This window comes from Scatophagus argus, chromosome 23 (assembly GCF_020382885.2).
Source record: "Scatophagus argus isolate fScaArg1 chromosome 23, fScaArg1.pri, whole genome shotgun sequence".
Taxonomy (NCBI): Eukaryota; Metazoa; Chordata; class Actinopteri; family Scatophagidae; genus Scatophagus; species Scatophagus argus.
Window position 1 is genome coordinate 11165122 of NC_058515.1, and position 17644 is coordinate 11182765.

General features: G+C 41.7%; 3 protein-coding genes and 1 long non-coding RNA gene across 10 annotated transcripts; 2 read left to right on the plus strand and 2 right to left on the minus strand.

Annotated features, from left to right (window-relative positions):
* Positions 1–393: 393 nt before the first annotated feature.
* Positions 394–2294, plus strand: LOC124054863 (probable E3 ubiquitin-protein ligase ARI5). Of its 2 annotated transcripts, none has more exons than XM_046381296.1 (4): positions 394–529; positions 782–882; positions 1224–1397; positions 1590–2294. In XM_046381296.1, the coding sequence occupies exons 1-4, from the start codon at positions 436–438 to the stop codon at positions 2043–2045; spliced, it is 825 nt and encodes a 274-aa protein (XP_046237252.1). In that variant the 5' UTR covers positions 394–435; the 3' UTR covers positions 2046–2294. The 2 variants fall into 2 exon arrangements, with proteins under 2 accessions (XP_046237252.1, XP_046237253.1); XM_046381297.1 differs by having other exon boundaries at positions 1224–1358.
* A 217-nt stretch (positions 2295–2511) lies between these two features.
* Positions 2512–14004, minus strand: si:ch211-212k18.13 (ubiquitin carboxyl-terminal hydrolase 47). Of its 6 annotated transcripts, XR_006842489.1 has the most exons (14): positions 13864–14004; positions 13659–13716; positions 12667–12796; positions 12473–12578; positions 11900–12015; positions 11736–11806; positions 11318–11443; positions 11128–11223; positions 10823–10951; positions 10599–10727; positions 10420–10495; positions 7699–9956; positions 3138–7500; positions 2512–2843 (listed from the first exon to the last, which is right to left on the minus strand). XR_006842489.1 is itself a non-coding variant. In XM_046381292.1 (11 exons), exons 2-11 carry the CDS (start codon positions 12722–12724, stop codon positions 10184–10186), a joined length of 924 nt encoding a protein of 307 aa, XP_046237248.1. In that variant the 5' UTR covers positions 12725–12796; positions 13864–13999; the 3' UTR covers positions 9814–10183. The 6 variants fall into 6 exon arrangements, 1 of the variants encoding a protein (XP_046237248.1); XR_006842491.1 differs by lacking the exon at positions 13659–13716 and having other exon boundaries at positions 12482–12578; positions 13864–13999; XR_006842488.1 differs by lacking the exon at positions 13659–13716 and having other exon boundaries at positions 13864–13999.
* LOC124054866 (E3 ubiquitin-protein ligase RNF19A-like) lies at positions 13989–17049 on the plus strand. The gene is made up of 5 exons (XM_046381300.1): positions 13989–14126; positions 14655–14762; positions 14974–15074; positions 15392–15562; positions 15686–17049. The coding sequence occupies exons 2-5, from the start codon at positions 14666–14668 to the stop codon at positions 16136–16138; spliced, it is 822 nt and encodes a 273-aa protein (XP_046237256.1). The 5' UTR covers positions 13989–14126; positions 14655–14665; the 3' UTR covers positions 16139–17049.
* LOC124054870 lies at positions 15578–17500 on the minus strand. The gene is made up of 3 exons (XR_006842494.1): positions 17375–17500; positions 16074–16121; positions 15578–15947 (listed from the first exon to the last, which is right to left on the minus strand). It is a non-coding gene; the product is annotated as an uncharacterized LOC124054870 (long non-coding RNA).
* Positions 17501–17644: the final 144 nt, after the last annotated feature.

Sequence of the window (17644 nt, forward strand, 5' to 3'; positions counted from 1 at the left end):
TACACTTTCAGAATTTAATAGTGTGGTTTTTTATTTATTTATGTTTTAAATGTTTACAAACATTATCATAATATTAATTAATATGTTGCAAACATTACGGAATTGTATGGGGTTTGCCTGCAAATTTAAAACAACGCAGTGAGAAAAATAGCACATGTGGCCTTTTTCTCACAAACAAGGCCACATGCTGTGCGCAGCATTTATGTGCTTAAAAATAAATAAAATGAAAAATGACACAGACTGTCAAATTATGCGCTCACGTGATTTCTTGGAAGCCACAGGAAACTGAAAGCAACAAAACCAAATAACATACTTGTGGAGTCAGTGAAGGCAACAGGTCTTTAAAAGTCAGGCAACATACTTACAGCGCATTTCCTGATTGCAGACAGAGAAGAGGACAGACGACGGACAGCGGAGGACCCGATCGGACTCGAGATGACTACTCAGGGTCAGGAGGACGAGAAAAGATACGACCCAAGAGACACGACTCTGAAGTTTGTCAACAGGCCGGATGATCTGGATCCACTACGTGAGCACCCAAAATAAACATATTAAAGCAAAACATTGCAAAACATTCATGTTCATAGTTCATAGTTGTGATGCGCGCTTTAATTAAATGATTTAAAGCATGCGGGGCGTGCGTCTCATTTGATGTTGTTCACACGTAGCAACAGATGGAGACCGCGAGACATCATTTTATTAATTTTTCTCGGTGCTGGATCAGTATATTTTCATGTGATGCTGAGTTCAGTGTCTGCTCTTATTGCCGTGCTGTCCTCAGCTCCAGACGAGGGAGACAAATGTCTTAGAGCGGAGATGTCCTGCGGCCACGCAGTCACCCCACAGTCTCTCACCGGGTGGTGTCGCAGCCTGCTGGATCAGGTACCTCCCACCATCTCACGAACAAGGCTCAAAGTTGTGTGTCCACTTCATCTTCTATGAGTTACTTTCCGCACAGCTCCTTTCTTGCTGTTTCTGATCAACAGTGGTGCCCTTTTTCTTGTCTGACAGGCACCTTGCCAGTTTATAAAAATGCAATCTTTCATATTATTTTGAAGCACAGACGAGGGTTCGTTGATTTTCTTCTACCTACATCATTTTCATGTTGTTTTTATGCTGATTATTCCCTAAGCAGTATCCAATAATAAAAGTGTGAAAGAGCCTGCCATCACTCAAACCTACAGCTGCTTTCGTTTTAACATAATCTGTCCTTTTCGTTTCAGGGTCAGTACAAATTTAAGTGCCCTGCTTTAAAGAAGGACACCTTGCAAAGGTGTGATGCGGTGTGGTCTTATCAGGAGGTGCGCAGGCTGGCAGTGCTGACACCTGAAGAGATGCAGTATTTCGAAGAGAACATGGCACGTATTGCTGCTGTAGAATACTGTGAAGTCCAGACAGTGAGTGTCCCGGTGTTGTCTCCACCTTCAAAACATTCAAGAGGAGTCAAGCTCCTGCTGAGCTAAAGCTAAAGCTAAAGCTCAGCAGGTGCTGGCTCCTCTTTACCACACAGATCTGACAGCTAGCAAGCTAAGTGTATTTCTACAAATGTTGAACAGTTCCTTTAATGTTTCTCACATCTTGTCCAATAGTGTCCTGGGTGCAAAACTTATGTGGAGAGAGAGGACCTGACCAACCTCAACGCGCAGTGCCCAATCTGCACAGCAGACAAGAAGAAGGCCTACCAGTTCTGCTGGCAGTGTCTGAAGCCATGGAAAGGTCCTGCTCCTCGCTCCGACCGCTGCGACAATGACGGCTGCGTCAATCATGACCTGGAGCTTCTCAAGAACTGCAAGACCACCGCCCTCCCTCAGGTGAAGGGGGTCGAGGCTTGTCCCTCCATCCGAGCCTGTCCGACCTGCGGCCATCGAGTGGAGCACGACAAAACTGGCTGCAAGAACATCATCTGTCCTCGCTGCCAGGTTGAGTTCTGCTTCGTGTGTCTGAAGCTCACGCCCGAGTGCCTGAAGACGAGCTCTTACTTCATCCCTTGCAGTGATGGTGTGGCTCCCAGACAGACCTCCATACCCGTGTGGCACAGAAACTAAGATGGAGTTTGCAAATGCATTCACTTCTCATGATGTAGCTCACATTTCATAAGATTCTCCTGGCAAATGAGGCCAAAAGTATAGGCTTGTAGATGTATTTGTTCATGCGTGCTGTCACTATGGAAGCTCTCTGTTGTATTTTCTCATAATGTTTTTAACGTTGCCGCTGACGGTTCCTTCCCTCGAACTGATCTCTGCTCAATAACCAATCACCGAAACACTTAATAAAGTTATGTTTACATAAATGCATAACGTCTGCGTGTGAATACATTATATATATTTGTGCACATGAAGTAAAAACAAAAAAAAATCACATAGATATTTTATATACGGTGGTGTAGCTTAGCTGAAAGGGGTGAATTTTGCACATACAGGTTTAGAAGTGTGAGAATGTGACCTAAAAAACATGATAGGTCGATTCTGAGCTGTACCGCCATCTACTGGTCAATTACAAAACAACACCAAGTCTTGAGCAGTTGAAGTGGTTTAATGTGCAACAAAGTCAGAAAAAATTACAAAATTGAGATTACAAATGGAGACCTTGGCCTACATACTTAATGACACATTTTAAGATGTCCAGAGCCTATCATGTAATAGTGAGCTGTTGTATGAAGCAGTCAGAAGCAGCAGGGTGGAGGCAACAGCAGCAGGAAACGGTTTCATGTTAAGAGCTCAGTCCTCCACTAAGCCTCATTATCGTGCGGATGACGGACTTGTCCCGGATTCCGTATTTGGAGAGACGATCGGAATCTTTTTCCAGCATCTTGTCTGTGAAGATCAACCGAATATCGTCCTTTCCTGCACACACAAAGACAGAAATGGACAGAATCGGTTATTCATGACCCTGCTATTGGAAATCTGTTTCTTCTCAGCTGAATATTGGCTACTTAAGGGTTGAAAGATTTTTTTAAAAAAGATATTTCTTGCAGTTAAGGATTGGATTAACACTTTTCCAGAATCTATTAAATTCATGCTTTTAAGGATTAAGTTCAAAATAGCACCACAGAAGAAATCTGTCAATGATGAAAAAATATTTCAAGGCTGCATTCAGGTCCTTCTTCTACCAAACATAATATATCGTTTGTCTCTTACCCATGCACTTGGGAGAGCTCTCCAAGATCTTTTCTTTCAGGTGCCCCACTGTAAACCCCTGGATCTGCTCCTTTGTGTTGCCCAGGTTGACGGTCATGACGTCCCCCATCGCTCCATGAACCACGACCTGTTGCATACTGCCGATTTTGTGCGCTGTTCTGGGCTCAGCTGGGAAGCCATAGTCCATCAGGGTGTCGTTTGGGCACATTCTGAGACCTGAGAGAGGAGCTGAGATGGCTTTCACGTTTGTCTTTCACCGACTGCACTCAGAGACTTCACGATGGTTCTGCCTTTTAAAAGCTTCAGTGCGGAAAAAAAAACCCAAAACAAAACCAAAACAAAAAACCCCTGAGTGAACATTACCCTGTGCTGTAAAGACAGCTGGAAATCACCTTACACTCCAGCAGTGTTTTTACAAGCTGCTCCACATTCTGTTTGTTACATAAGGAAATGCTGTGAAACCATTTAATAGGATAATATGCAATATTATAATAGTGCCGACAATTTTCACAAACGTTATTATAATATTAAATAATATGTTGTAGTTATTATTGTTATTGTTTTTATCTGCAAATCCAAAACAACACAGTGAAAAAGATTACTGCAATTAATGTCTTTTCTTCACAAATGAGGTCACATGCTGCGGCATTAATGCGCCACGGACAGCATGTAAGTAAACAAAATGAAATATGATACAGAGGGAGAATCCAGACCTGCCACATCATGAATTCACGTGACTTTTAGGAAACCAAGAGAAACTGAAAACACATCTTATGAGGAGGTGCGCATGCTTGTTGTGCTGACAGCTGATGCAGTGTTTCAAAGAGACCATCACATCTATGGCTGCCATAGAATAACCTGGATTCAAAATAAGTGAGTGTCCCAGTGTTGTCCCCACCTTCAAAAAGTCCCAGAGTGGTCTAATTATAAGTTTGGCAGCAGTTTTTAGAACAACATCCTGCATTCATGCAGATAATGGAAATGACTGAAATTTGAAAATGAGAAGATTGATTCCACTCTTTCATAGTGCATATTTAGCTGAAGGCAGCAGCTCGGGTCATTGGCTGGAAATGGAGGCAACAGCTAGTCTGGCTCTGTCCAAAGCTAACAAAATCTACCATCAGCACCTGCAAACCAGCTGTCAGGCACAGAAGGAGTCAGAAAAAAAGAGAGAGAAAAAAAATTTCTGATTTTAAATGTTTATATTTAGCCAGGCTAGCTGTTTTCCTCTGCTTTCTGTCTTTTTGCGAAGCTGCTGAGGTTGTGCTGGCTCCTGTGTGCCATACAGATCCACCAGTGGTATCAGTCTTCATATCTAACCCCCAACCTAAAAGCCAGTGAGTGTATTTCCCAAAAATGTTGAATTACTCCTTTAATATTTCTCACATCCTTTCCAACAGTGTCCAGGAAGCAAAGCTATGTGGAGAGAGAGGACCTGACCAACCTCAACGGGCAGTGCACAGCAGACATGAAGAAGGCCTACCCGTTCTGCTGGCAGTGTCTGAGGCCGTGGAAAGGCCCTGCTCCTCGCTGCGACCGCCGCCCCAATGATGGCTGAGTGAACCACATTATAATACAGTATTAAATAATATGTTCCTGTAATTGCAGGTTTTTTTAAATCTGCAAATTCTGCAAAATTACCACAATTAGGACCTGTTCCTCCAAATAAGGCCACATGCTGTCACAGTACTTAAAAACGGTAATGAACACAGTATTTATGTGTTTAAAAGCAGGCCCTAAATAAAATGAAAGTGAAACAAAATATGACACAGAGGGGGAATTCAGACCTGAAATGCCCTACAGTCATGTGACTTCTTGCAAAGCATGAGGGACCAAAAGCAAGACCAAAACATTTCAGTATCAGTGAAGAAGAACAAGGCAACATACTGTTTCCTGATTGCAGACAGAGAAGAGGGCAGGCGACGAAGAGTGAAGAACCCGAAACAAAACATCTACTTGGGGTCAGGAGAGAAAAGACAAGAATAAACTCGACCTACGAGACACGACTTTAAAGTTTGTCACCAGGCCGCAAGATCTGGATCCACTAGGTGAGCACCAAAATATGTTGAAAAGCAAAAAACATTGTCCTCTTCATGTTCGTTAGTCTGATGCCCTAATTGCTGTAATGTGTGCTTTGGTCATCCTAATTAAGTCAATTGAAGAATGTGCGTGCGTCTCATTTCATTTTGTTCACCTGCAGCGACGGTGACCTTGTAAAAGTGTGACTCGGTGTCTGAACGCCTGAAGAGATGCAGTATCTTGAAGAGAACACCGCATGTATGGCTGCCACACAGTACTGTGAAGTCAAAGCAGTGAGTGTCCAGTTTCAAAGAGTTTCACAGTGGTCTAATTATGAGTTCAGCAGCATTTTTTATCAACTTCCACCATTCATGTAGCTAATGGAAATGGAAGTAGACGAGAAGATTGATTCCACTCTTGTGTTTGTATGGTGTATATTTAGCTCAAGGCAGCAGCTTAGGTCAATGACTCGGTAAACTAAAGCTCAGCAGTCTCCTCTTTACCACACAGATCTGACAGCTATTAGTGTATTTCTACAAATGTTGAACAGTTCCTTTAATGTTTCTCACATCTTGTCCAATAGTGTCCTGGGTGCAATACCTTTTTGGGGAGAGTGGACCTGACCAACCTCAACGCGCAGTGCACAATCTGCACAGTTTACAAGAAGAAGGCCTACCAGTTCTGCTGGCAGTGTCTGAAGCCATGGAAAGGTCCTGCTCCTCGCTCCGACCGCTGCGACAACGACGGCTGCGTCAACTACGACCTGGAGCTTCTCAAGAACTGCAAGACCACCGCCCTCCGTCAGGTGAAGGGGGTCAAGGCTTGTCCTTCCATCCGAGCCTGTCCAACCTGTGGTCAGATGGTGGAGCATGACAAAACTGGCTGCAAGAACATCAGGTGTTCTCGCTGCCAGGTCCAGTTCTGCTTCGTGTGTCTGAAGCTCACAGCCGAGTGCCTGAAGACGAGCTCTTACTTCAACCCTTGCAGTGATGGTGTGGCTCCCAGACAGACCTCCATACCCGTGTGGCACAGAAGATGGGCTCTGCAAACGCAATCACTTTCCATTATGTAGCTCGCAGCCGTCTTCTGTCATGCAATACTTTCCTGTTGGATTTCATGAGATAATAGACATTCGTTCATGCATGCGATGACCACAGAAGATATCTGCTATACATTCTCATATTGTTTTTAACGTTGCCACGAGTGATTCTTTCCCTCAAACTGATCTCTACTCAGCACCATCATCATAATAAAGCTTCAGTTACCTGAGTGCATAATGTCTGTTGGATGTGATTTGGATGGATGCCTGTGAATACATTTTCTGTTTGATCAACAGTTCATTCACACCAAAACAAGTAACGTTTATTCTCATACGCTATAAAAAATGTCAAGTAGATATTTCACATACATTCAAGCAGCTTAGTGTGAGATGAAACTTGTGTGACCTGCACAAAGAGCTGTAGCACTATCTACCGGTCAAGTCCAAAACAATACCAAACTGCTGAAAAGACTGGAAAAGTAGTTTAATAAGCAACACATTTGGAAAACTTAGATTACAAAATCAAAAATACAAATATTTCTTTTACAGGTTAAAAAATAGACCATTTGGCGTAGGCTACATACATAATGACACATTTTAATTTATTTCCTACATTTTATGAGTCCATGAGATCACATTAAAAAATTCCATAAAAATTGGAAAATCTTCTTAATGTAAACAAAGCAAAGGGTCAGTCATTATAAAACAAAATATAACTCAGACATCATTTTGTGATCACCTTCACAAAATATTTTTAAAATTCATACACAAGGCAAACATTTTTGGCTAGTGTGAAGGGGGCTGAGTAGTTAGATGCAGCTGCTCAGTTTTTAGTGGGAAGAAAATCTTTGTGTAGTGGAAATGAATATGGAAGTCTTTGTTTAACAACTTTGTTAACTTGACTCTTGAGGCAAACCTCTTCAAGGTGACGTTGAGAACATTTTGGCTGTTCATCTGTGTGGCTTCTTCTCATGTCTGGCAGAAACTCTTCAGCATTAGGTTTGAGAAGGTGGCTTGAACACCGCTGGTTGATTTTATTGTGGTGCCCGACTTCTTTTCCAGGTGATTTCTCACTACAGATTAAAGGGCTTACCAGAGTGGAACTTCAGGGTCGGTTTTAAAACCCAGCGAGCTTTTCCATACTTCTGTTATTGCCCTCCTTGTCGCCCATTCCATCATCTCCAGATATGCTTCCTCCTCCACTTAACTTAACATGAATGAGGGACAAGTGTCCAATTCCATACTCAGACAGAAGACGGTCATCCTCCAGCTGGTTGTTCAGGAAGATCAGTCTGACCTGATCTTCTACATCACACACACAGGATCACACAAACACAGAGGGAGTTAAAACAAGGCCCTGCCATCATTTCTCCAAAACACATCTTTAAGATTTAATTCTTCTTAAACGTGAATGTTAGTTGTATGGTTTGTGCATTACGGCCTGACAGTGTCAAGTTATTTCAATAGTGAGCGTGTAGGTCGTGTGTAGGCCTCGAGGGTTACCTCTGTATCCAGTGCGATCTCTTATCTTCTGCTTCAGCTGCAGCACAGTGAACCTCTGAAACTCCCCCGTGATGTCGCACAGGTCGAAATGAAGCGTTTTTCCATCGAACCACGGAACCAGAACTCGTATAACCATTTCTCCTGATGTTCTCCAGCGGTAGTGTTCAACAAGCAGGAAGAAGATGAACCAAAAAATACTTCCGTGTCGTTTTGAAATTTAAAGAAACATACGCCAGTGTTTTGCCTTACGCAGCTCTTACTCGCCCAAATTTTCACTCTCGTTTGTCTCCTGTTATAATTGTCATTAATTTGCTCAGACAAGTCTCGACTTAAGTCTCAAGTCAACCGGTATGTCTTACTGCAGTGTGCCCTGTCGGCGACGGTCTGTTTATGAGGCGCACCTGAATGCACCGCGAACTCGGTAGTAAATCTGAAATGATCAGTTAATCGAAAACCTGTTGATCCTTATTAGTGGTGGAAGGTTACTAAATTAATTTTCTCAAGTGCTGAATTCGTGTACAAATTTAAGAAAGCTATAGTAGGCCTACTTCAAGAACATACATGTAGCCTAATATACATAGGAAACGTGAAGAACTGTAATGGCTTGTCTCTAACTCGTTTCACACTTGTTTGTGATGTTTGTTTAAGTTGGTTAGGAGTTGTGACACATCACCTTCACAGGTCAGACACATGATCTTCTCAAAAATACTCAGCAGCATCACGGAGTGAAGCCAAAAGTGTCGGCCTACAGACGCCTTGTTCTTACATGTTGTGACCATGGAGGCTTTCTGCTGGATTTTCTCATGATGTTTTTAACGTTGCCATCGATGCTTCCTTCTCTCGAATTGATCTCTGCTCAATAACTAATAACCGCATAACTTGATAAAGCTTCTGTTTGCATGAATGCAGAATGTCCATACAAAAAACACATTTTCTGTTTGTTGGACAGCTCAAAAAATTAGGTAGATGTTTCATCAGGTATCAGGTATTTTCCACTCAAAAGGCTCAAGTCCCAGTGATTTTATTATAATTATTCTCTCAGTAAAATAACTATTATGCCATCTTCATGTTTAATAGTCTACGACGCATTTATCAGATGTTAATTAAAAGCTCACTCAGTATCAATAGTGTAATTCTTTCCATTATAAAAGCTGCACTCCTTCACAACAAAACAACAAATAAATGAAAATAAGTTAAATTGTACAACAAAATACCAGGAAATAATAATAACACAACAAAAGCCTTGGAGTCTGCAAAACAACTGGGGTAAATCTGAAATGATCAGTCAAATAGTTTTGCCACTTGTGTTATGTTTTCACTTGTCTTTTCAATCTATGAACACACGCTCAAGAGTTTGTCCCTCACAGTCGACTGATTGACTGTCTAATTTGTACTTTTTATTGCCAATCATACATTTCACAGAAGATGTACTGTATGTGATTCAACAATTCGGTTTGCATGATTTCAACATGAGTCACATTTAAAAGGTACAAACAAAACAAACAAACAAACAAAGAAACATTTCAAACCACCTCTTCACCTGAAGATATCGATATTATCCTTAATGTTCCATCACCTCCATGGACCTCTTCTGACTTTGTTCGTGCTCTTTGGAGCATTTCTTGTCTGTGCGGGACTTGCAGTTTTTTGTCCTTTTGTCACAGCGTCCAGTTTGCAGCTACCGTGTGCTGTCACAACAGACTGTGTTTTCTTCTTGTCTCTCTTTGAACTCTTTGACTTTCTGCGGAGGTCTGGCGAATGGTCAGACCCATTTGTGAAGCATGGAAGTGAAGAAGGAGAGGAGCCGTTGGAGGAAACATGACATGACTTCACATCAGAATGATTCAGCTTTTCACTGACACAAGCCTCTTTACTCTTTCCTTCCATTCTTACTTCTGCCTCCTTTGCAAAAATATGGTTCTTCAGTCTTTTCTGTTGGGATTCATGGGTTTGTGTTATCATCCCATCTCTTGGGGTCCCTCTAGTGTTAAGATGCCTCATGTGCTCCTCTGGGTTTGTATCGAGCCAATGTCTGTGAGCCTTGTGACTTTTTTGTCCCCCATCTTCTCGAAGCTTTGCAGACTTTGACTTTTGTGTTTGCAAGTTTGGTTTGTGACTGTCTCCATCTGCTGCAGAGCCTGACTGAAACAACGTCCTTTTGGGTGGCTTCACACACGCAGCTCTCTGGCTTTTATGTTTTCCCAGTTCCCCGGAACAGTTTGACCGTTTCACCCAAGTGGTATCGTCACAGCGCTTTTCTAGTTAAAAATGGAAATTTTTTCATGCCATTCACTCAATATATTTTTATTAACATTTGACTGAAATTACAATATTCCCTTAACTGAACCAAAGTGTTCTTGTTGCCTAAACCTAACCACGGACTGATGGAGAAGCTTGGATTGTAGTGTGCCAATCCTGGACTTTGTATATCCACCCCAACCACCTCCCTGCGACTCCAGCACAGTTCATAAATGTAGTGATTCATTTAGAAGAAATGAATGGCTGAAATTCACGAAAAAAATAAATAAAAAAATCTTGCCCACATACACAAATAGACAAATTTTACTGTCATTGTATCCTTAAGATGGTGTTAGGAAACAGGACAAGTTTGTCTAACTTTAGTTTGGACAAGCTAAGTGGTTTTGTCTTCTTTCTGAAATGTTTTAAGAAAGTTAATACAGAGCAGAAGATGAAGAAAACACTGCACACCTGCAAACTTACCCTTTCTGTACATGAGGAGGTAAGCTGTAAAAGACCTCAGATGCTTGGCTCCAGCGCTAAACAGTGGTGGACTGACCTGCAGAATTGAACATAACAACATAACTTCATGTTGTTAAGCTTTAAACCTGTACAAGAGTTTGTGAAACTCAACAGCATATAGAAAAGACGAGCCTCCTCACCCTCTTCACAATGTCATCATTGAAGTGATACCACTCCTGAGTGTCGTAAGATTTGATTTGTGCAGTATAATGACCGCCTGTTAGGCTACCAAAGTGGTGGACTAAGGCGTAGAGGTTGTATTTGCAGCCCTGAAGAGACAGAAATGAACCAAAGTCAGCACATTTATGAAATGTTACATCAAAACAATTCGCTGCTGAAACACTACGTGCACTGCTACACTGACCTCCATGTGCAAAGTCTGGGGGACGTCCACATCGCAGTGAAGCTTGACGTAACACTCATGCTTGTAGTCAAACCTGAACCTCTTCAGCAGGAGGGTCAAAACCTCTGGACTTTGTGTCATCTCACATGCCTAGACCACATAATGAAACAGCTGCATGAAAAAGAAATGCTCCTTTTAAGATGTTAAAAGGTCATATTTATAAGCCCTGTATGTGCATTACATTATATGTCATCTACAGCAAACTTACGAGCAATCTTGTAAACATTTTGAAGCAAACTATGGGAAGATTTTAAATGGAAACTCACAAATTCCGTGTCTCGCTTTTTATTGCACAGTTCACAGTAAATCTTGTTGTCCCTGCAGACCTTTTCTCTCTTGAAGAATGCCTTCAGCCCTTTCTCCTGTAAACCGCATATTTAATTCATTCGGCATGTTCTTTTCTTATGCAATGATGGAGGAAACACACAACTTTCTTGGTAAAGGAAAGCAGAGTACCACGCTGTACGTTTGACACCACGAGTCTCCCATCGCAAGCGGCAGGATCCAAAAAAAGGTCCTGGACTCGCTCCTCTGCTTGCACCTGAGGCAGGTGGTCTTATGGTTCAGCTCTCCCCTGAATATCTTGACACAAACGTACAATAATGACTGAGGTTCAATCTGTGCTGTGTATTCTAACAACATAATAATCTATATTGAAACCTTCAACCTGCTGGGACGCACCAACCTTTCCTGTATAATTGATCATGTGTTGATTGAATTGAATTGATATGCCTTTATGTCTTAAGGAAAACTACATTTTCCATCATTTGTCAGTTTTAGTTCTTAGTTTTGTAAACATTAACAGCTAGAATGTCAGTGCTGATTAATGCACACTGTCACCTATAAATAAATAGGCAAACAGATTTGATCCTACCTTGGATGCCTCCGGATTGCTCAGACTCAGGATCTTCTCAAAATACTCGGCGGCATCACGTTGCTCATATACTGAGAGCAGTGAGTGAGGAGATTTTAAAAAAGCCATCAGCAACATACAGTATATGCGTATGTCACAGTGTGATGCCTCAAATCCAAACTTACCGTTCGTGATCCCCAGTTTTGCAGTGACATCATGTGTTCTGGCCTTGCTTTTCTGTAAATCAGCAAACAGTCTTGCCAGATGTTGGTCGATGGTGGTTGAATCTTCACTGCGGCATCTGTGGCACAGTGAGAAGCGTATGTGACTTGTGAAGCGCTGATTTCCTGTCCTGTTTTTGAATACTTCTGACGAATCTACCTTAAAAGAATAGTCGGACATTTTGGGAAATATGCTATGGTAAAAATAAAGCTGGACCCATCGCGTGATTAGCTTAGCTTCACATAAAGACTGGAGGCAAAACAGGAAGATACAGGAAGTTTTTGTTTTATTTTTACATTTTATATTTTCATTAAGAAGTTTTAATGGTGCTGGTGTATTTAGTGTTTTGGACACATGCTGCCTCCACAATTTATGCTAAATTAAGCTAACGATTTTCTGAGTCCAGCAACATGTTGACCTTACAGATGTGAGAGTAGTGTATTCTCATATAACTCTGAATAATAAGTGAATAAGCACGTGAAAAAAATGCTGAACTATTGATTCAATATGCTGTAAAAAGTATAAGATATAAATACTGCTCAAACCGTTCCACAGCCTCCCGGAAGTCTTGGGTCATGTACAGCACCTGGAGCACGCTGTTCAAATAGCATGTCAGGCCCGGACTCTGCAGACCATAGTAATCTAAAGACACAACAGTAACGTAAGATTATCCTGAAAATCACAAGTACATGAGCCACATACTTAAGTATATTCATCTCATGTAACTTACCGGAGAAGGTAAGGCTGTCTAGTTTCGCAGAAAGCATTTTTACAAGGTCATGATTCATGCTGATGTCCTCCAAACGAGAGTGCAGACATTTTCAGATTATCAAACTTGTTTCCAGACATGTGGATCCAGCCTGTTGCAAACAAAACATGTGAGAAGGCCACACTTGGTATTTGTTAAGCACTCACTGCTTCTAAACTATCTTCAAATCTACTGAAGTATTTAAGACTGCATCCAGAATCTTGCATTTAAACTTTACTTGAGTAACTACGGTTTCTGAAATTTTAGTGGGGAATATTTAATCATATCTGTTAGATATAACAATAAAATTACTGCTTCCATGTTAATGCAGACATCCATACATCCATTTTCTATACCGCTTATCCATCAGGGTCACGGGGGAGCTGGAGCCTATCCCAGCTGACTACAGGCGAGAGGCGGGGTTCAACCTGGACTGGTCGCCAGTCAATCGCAGGGCCAACACACAAAGACAGACAACCACAGTACTCACACCTAGGGGAAATATAGAGTAGCAATTAACCTAACGTGCATGTTTTTGGTATTGTGGGAGGAAGTCAGACCGGGATTCGAACCTGGAACCCTCTTGCTATGAAGCGACAGTGCTAACCACTGCACCACCGTGTTAATGCAGGCAACCAGTGATAATAATCCAACAATACAACACTGACTTGGGCTTTTCTGCTTCATCACAGGTGCTTTTAGTTTCCACATTACTGTACATGTACATGTGTACATGTTGCCGTTAACGCTGTTGTGTAGTCATGACTCCTCTCTGGGAAATGCAGGACTTTAATTCGTTAACAACTGATTTTTAAAGCTGTTGTATTTCTACTTTCGCTTCTGTAAAAGACCTCAATATGTCTTCCACCGCTGCTTGACTGTCATATATATACAAAACTCCCGATAAGAAGGCAGATCCATATATGATTTTGCATATAGCGGCAACAGGATGAAACTTGTTGAAGTTCACTGACCAGAGGTGACCGGTGAACGGCTGCTGTGTTTGGGTGTCATGGAAACCAGCTTCTCAGTCTTCCGCCAAAAGAGGTTTTTAAAAATGACACACACATACACACAAAAGCTACGCAATGTTAACGCATCATAACTCATAATGTGTGATACAAGAATTTTGACGAGGATGTGTACTAAACTGGGAGGGTAAAACACAACAAAACTCACCTGACTGTGCGAGGCGACTCCTGCAAACTTCTTTCACTTTCGATACGCAGAGGAAGTCCCCTGGACAGGTGGAGGAAGAAAACACACACAAACACCGAAACTCACGGCTGAAGTTATCTGTAGATATCGGAGAGACTTTATCCAAATCATCAAGTTTTGTATATGAACAGCATAATCCTCCACGGTTGTGTAGATTCGAGTGCGGCTGTGGCGCTTCCGGTTGAAAACAAAGTCTTTGAAAAACTATAGAGTGTCCCTCCGAGGTAAGACATAGATCCCTCTTAAAAATTTACTGCTACGAGTTTAAGGAGTGGGGCCTGGAATAAGTTTCACTGGGTGACATCTGCTGCTATATTTAAATTGTTTGTGAAGCGGCCCCATAAGTTCAAATACAGAACTTGCCTACAGTTAACACATTTTTAGGTTTTCTTCAGGGTCCACGCAATCCAGTGGTATTTTTCTGTACGCTCGTGGGTACATTACAAATATGAACTGCTAATAAGAAATTCGGCATACATTTACTGGTGCTCATTTGCCACAAATTAAGGAAAATGGATCTAAAAATGGTCTAGTAGTAGAACTACTGCTAACTGAGTGACTACATGTTTACATATAACAGTATGCTCCCTGATGTAAACAGGATGTAAGCTTCCAAACTGTGACTGTAGTTGCAAAAAGTAAAGCATGGCCTGGTTGCTATATTACAACCCTGATATTTGTGATATCAAGTCTGTATACTGGGATTAAGTGTTTATTTATCAATCATCAGTGTCACATTTTCTGGCATTTAGGAGAATCCAAAATGAGCAATGAAAGGCAGGAAAAGGTTCAGAAGAAATATGACCCAAAAGACACCACCCTGAAGTTTGTCCAAAGGAGGGATGACTTGGATCCACTGGGTAACATTTCTTGTATTGCTAAGCATGTTGCAGAAAAGTCAATGATCAATCAATGACTGTTTCTTTGGTTTTCACATCATTAATGACATGCATTACTACAGATGATCTGACTTTTGTTTCATTTTCTTTGAGCTGCTTGTAGTTTAATGTCACCCAAAGTACATCTGTTCTTTCTCTGACAGTTTTTGTGTGTCATTGTTGTGTATTTCAGGTTCGGATGATGACGACGACTGCCTCAGAGCAGAGATGTCCTGTGGCCACGCTGTGACTCCCAAATCACTAACACTATGGTGTCGCAGCCAGCTGGATGAGGTCTCTCACGTCTTGTATGAATATTTCACTTAAACTTAGACTGTGAGTGTACAAAGACAGCTGGTGGCATCAGGCTTGCGTTACACCAGACAGACTGTGATGACAGGAGGAATTTAAAAGCATGTTTACTTTTATTATTTCACTGGCAACACTGCCATCTACTGGAGTGTGCAAGACATGAGGTGACTCTGAGGTGAACGTCCTTCCTTCTGTCCCTGCAGAACTGAGAAGTTTTGCTGATTGTCATAACCAAGCAGTGAGTCCTCACCTGTTTGCTATGTTATTAAATGTTTGTGTTTTTTTGCTCTTATTTTAAGGGTTATTACAAATTCAGATGTCCTGCGCTGGCAGAAGGTACCAAATTGTGCAATAAACTGTGGTCCTACAAAGAGGTGCGCAGACTGGCTGATCTGTCTGTTGAGGAAATGGAGCACTTTGAAGAGACCATGGCCCGCCTGGCTGCCTCAGAATACTGTGAATTTCAATCAGTGAGTGGTCCAGTGTTTGTTGTTTCTACAGTTGACTTTTAATTTCAAGCAAAATGACCCACAAAGACATTCAAACATTGTGCATGTTCTCCTCTCCATTATTTCCCCACACCTGAACACCAGTGCCCACAGTGCAGGACGAGTGTGGAGAGGAAGGATCTCTCCAACCTGTGCGTCAAGTGCACCATATGTACGGCCGACCGGAAGAAGACCTATCAGTTCTGCTGGCAGTGCCACAAGGAGTGGAAAGGCCCGGCTCCTCGGTCCGACCGCTGCAACAACGACGGCTGCATGAACAAGGACCTGGAACTTCTGCAGACGTGCAAGACCATCAGCCTGCCCCAGGTGGTGGGGGTCACCGACTGCCCCTCCATTCGAGCCTGTCCTACATGCGGCATAAAGGTTGAACACAGTCAGCAATACTGTAAAAATATTAACTGCCCTCGCTGCCACGTGGAGTTCTGTTTTGTGTGCCTGAAACTAAAGCGTGAATGTTCTAAGACCAGCTCACCATACAAAATCTGTCCTAGTGGGGTGGCTCCTAGGCAGACCTCCATTCCTGTGTGGAAAAAATGAACAACATTGGTTTGTCTGTCCCTGATGGGAAATGTAATCATTATATGACTGTTTAAACATGACTCCCGGGGCTGCAGGCATTGTGGAAGGTGAACATAACCTTGCTGAAGAACTGAGAAAAGGGCAGATGTTTTACTGCACTGCAACTGCCAATCACTGCTGAGCTACCGATAATGTTATATTAATTGCATAGCAATAAATTGAACCATCTTGAAAAGAGCTTGTAGGAACCAAATTGGTTATTTTCTATGTTCACAAGTGTTGTATGCATTTCTGCCAGTAGGTGGCAGTATCTATTTTAGGCCATGGTTTGAGTCTATATAGGGAGGTGGGTTAATCAGCGTAGTGGTGCACGCTGGGGAATCCACACGGTTTTTGACCGTGCCATGGTGTAACTTCTCAGGTCAGAATAATACGTTATGGTTAAAGTGAGTACCTTTGAGTTGACTGTATGTAGACTAAATAAACCTGGAGTACAATCAGCAGTGTTTTGGACATTGGCTGTGTTATCCATTTGCACCTGCATACACCTACACTGGCACGCGTACAAGCCAGTTAAACAACCAGCGTGCGCGGATAGTGACAAAGGGCCACTATAGAGCTCATTTACATTTTTGAATCTATTTGATAACCTTATCATTACTCAGTAAAGTGTGAATCACATTTTTCCTTTTTCTTTATTTAAAATGAAAATCAAAAAAATCTTGAGCCGTTAAAAATGTCTTACCAAGTGCATGATGGGCTGATTTTAGCTCAACAATTTAGTCTGTAAAATGCAATAGACCTTGCAATGTTAAAAATAAAGCTTTCATTATAATAAAAATTATGTTTCATTTTTTGTTTATTTAGTTTGGTGATTTGATTATTTCTAATTCATAATCATTGTCTTTTAAAGAAAAAAAAACATCATCAGAGTAAAACAAGAAATAAACCAGCTTGGAAAAACAAATTAAAAATATTTGTACTGTTGTCATTTTAAATTCAACACGGAAGGGAAAAAAGGATCACACAACTCTGCAGGTGCTTTACTGTGTCAGTTTGTGGTCAAACATGAATTTCGCCTGGTTTACGATAATTAAAAAGCAAACAGGGTGACTGATAATCAGGCGTTAAACTTGTCCGGTGAACATACTACATACTCATATATGACACACAGTCTCTGGCATCAAAAGATCTCACAACCTGTTCTCAGTAAAGATAATTACACAGTTCGTACAGGAACATGCGCTTCCTTACGGTCAATCAGGCGGCATCTTTACATTTTTCTTCTCCTCCTCTTCCTTAAACATCCACTGAGATCCACCAAATGGATGCTTTCGTTACAACCCATCGCTGTTCGTCACATACCTGCACTTACAATCAGCTGAGCAGCACCTATAGCTTAATATTGAAAGCATCTAAAAACAAAACAAAACAAAAAAGAGCACGGTCACCTGCGAAACGGAACCGAAGCGAAGCGAAAGCGGAGAGAAGCTGCAATGTGGTCGGACTGCATTCTGCCAGCAG